Source organism: Ricinus communis, chromosome 5 (genome assembly GCF_019578655.1).
Source record: "Ricinus communis isolate WT05 ecotype wild-type chromosome 5, ASM1957865v1, whole genome shotgun sequence".
NCBI classification, from domain to species: domain Eukaryota; kingdom Viridiplantae; phylum Streptophyta; class Magnoliopsida; order Malpighiales; family Euphorbiaceae; genus Ricinus; species Ricinus communis.
The window spans coordinates 26,316,662-26,318,981 of NC_063260.1; the positions used below are offsets into that span (position 1 = coordinate 26,316,662).

Consider the following 2,320-nt stretch of genomic DNA (forward strand, 5'->3'; position numbering starts at 1 on the left):
TATAATTTTAACTTCATTTGCAAAGGTAATTTTTATGGCTGTGTATTGTCCATAAACATATGGAGTTCTGAGACAGATGTAGCATGAATTACCTTTGACGTAGAAATATTTGCAATATTCTGACAAATAGAACCACAAGCAAAGGCTCACGGTGAAGTTTTGGACTTCAGTCACTTGAACAAAGCAACTTTTTATGGAACAGTAACGTGTCAATTCCACATCAAGACGAACGAAACTTGCATATTAAACGTAAAGACTTAGCAGGAACTATGAATAACCAAGTTTACAAAAGGCTGGAACTCACAACATCATACACAACATTCACCATCCTGTTATAGCAATATACAGAAGAAACAGTGGTTAAAGAAAAGAACATGGAAATGAAGGAGTCACTTTCCTCTAAGATACTTGGAAACAAATAATGCAACAGCCTCAACAGCAAGATCTTCAGCATCGTCTTGGGATGACCCCTTTGTTTGATGCTTCTTTGCAATCTTGAAAGAATGGTCACCACCATCAATCACATGTAACTCGTTGTGTGACTTCATCTTCTTGCGAACAGCTTCCAACTTTTCGAGAGGACAAAGCCCATCTTTGCTACCCTTCACAGGTTCAGAAGGGGGGGGTGGGGTGGGGGTTTGTGTTTACAGGGTAAGACAATCCAAAGAATGTTATATGGAGACAAATACTGGCTATTGTCTGATTAAATTTTCAGAAATTCTAAACTGAAGTCAAAAGCAATACCTGTACAAATAATACAGGTATGTCAAGTTGCAAGAGTGTATCATCCCTCACAGCTCCATTCATGTCCTGAAAAGATAAATTAACTGGATCTTATTCCATTTGTTTGATACAAGTTCCCATTTCAGTAATAAAACAATATATGGCATTCAATAGAACAAACCCAAATTACAGACTTGAAATACATAAAATGGCGTGGATTTGAATAATTAAGCTTTTACCACAATAAACAAAAAGTAGAGCATTGAAGGTAAAAGAAAAATGCATAAAACTAGCTAGCCTCCATCAATCTTCAAATACAAAGCCATAGCAAACAAGAAAAAAGTGCACGAATTTGTCATCAACATCTCCAAATAAAGCACATTATGAAATCAAACAAAACACGTCAGAGAGTGTATATTAATGCAGAACGAAACTGGCATTCAGGAAAAAAGAAAACAAACCTTAAGTGGGTATCCCAAGCAAATAATTGCGGACGCTGTAATATCATCCTCAGCAGCAACCATACAGCTTACTCTACAATAAGCCAAAATAAAAATCAAGGAGACACATGTCGCACTCATAATAAAAATAACAACAAATTCTTTTGTTATTGTATACCTAGAACCCATTGATTTTCCAGCCAAAATTAAGTGATGTCCAGGGTATTTAGCAACAGTATTTTTCACAATATCTTTGTGAAACCCCACCAATTTCTCTGCTTTTGGAGGAACCCTCTTTTTTCCACCAGAAAAATCTATCAAACAATCGAATTTATAAAACTGGCATAAATAATCACCTGAAATTTATTTCATTAAAATTTCTTGCTTTTTTTTAAACAAAAAAAAAAAGTTAAATTAGAATTAAAGAGAGTGACTCACATGGATAATCAAATGTTACCACTTGAACTGCATTTAAAGCATTTTTCAACATTTCCTTCCATCTGCATAATTCCAAAAAAAAAAAACACAGCCAAAAAAAAAAATCAAAGAAGAAAAATCTATTTGTAGCTTTTTTAATAATATTAGAAAAATTAAATCGATACTTGATCATCCAATCGGAAGAAGAAGGAGCACCGGCGCCGTGAGCAAAGACGACTACCGGTGACGGCGATGATGACATGTCACTCGTAATTATTGTTGGGTTCTTTCTCCTTCGCTTGGACGGAGGTGAAGAAGCCTCATCCATTTACTATCACTGTTCAAACTGCTAAAAAATTTGAAACCCTAAAAGACGGACAAGCCAGCAAACACTAGCCCCTGCTTACTGGAAGTTACTGGAATTAAATTAAAAATTATTAGCTGCAAGTATTCCGGCCACTTTAAACACGGGGCTATTCGTGCGAGAAAATGGGCCTAACTTGGGCTTGTATTGTAAACACGGGCTGATATGGTTGAAAGAAGTCCTTCACGGGCCTCCCCTATAGTGGTTGATACTTTTCATCCAACGAGCAAATTACTCTTTTCCCCATCAATTACAGTTTCATCCCTATTGTTTGAAAACTGATTAGGATCATCCTTAACTTGTTTTAAGAAAATATATGCTTATCTTAATCGTCCACTTTTAAAATAAAACAATAATTTCAGTAACTCACATTTTA

The 2,320-nt window shown here is 35.5% G+C and overlaps 1 protein-coding gene across 1 annotated transcript; it reads right to left on the reverse strand.

Annotated features, from left to right (window-relative positions):
* Positions 1–213: 213 nt before the first annotated feature.
* On the reverse strand, positions 214–2,066 carry LOC8287756 (KAT8 regulatory NSL complex subunit 3). Its single transcript, XM_015725734.3, has 6 exons — positions 1,766–2,066; positions 1,602–1,663; positions 1,342–1,477; positions 1,185–1,257; positions 745–810; positions 214–602 (listed from the first exon to the last, which is right to left on the reverse strand). The coding sequence occupies exons 1-6, from the start codon at positions 1,906–1,908 to the stop codon at positions 390–392; spliced, it is 693 nt and encodes a 230-aa protein (XP_015581220.1). The 5' UTR covers positions 1,909–2,066; the 3' UTR covers positions 214–389.
* Between the last annotated feature and the right edge of the window lie 254 nt (positions 2,067–2,320).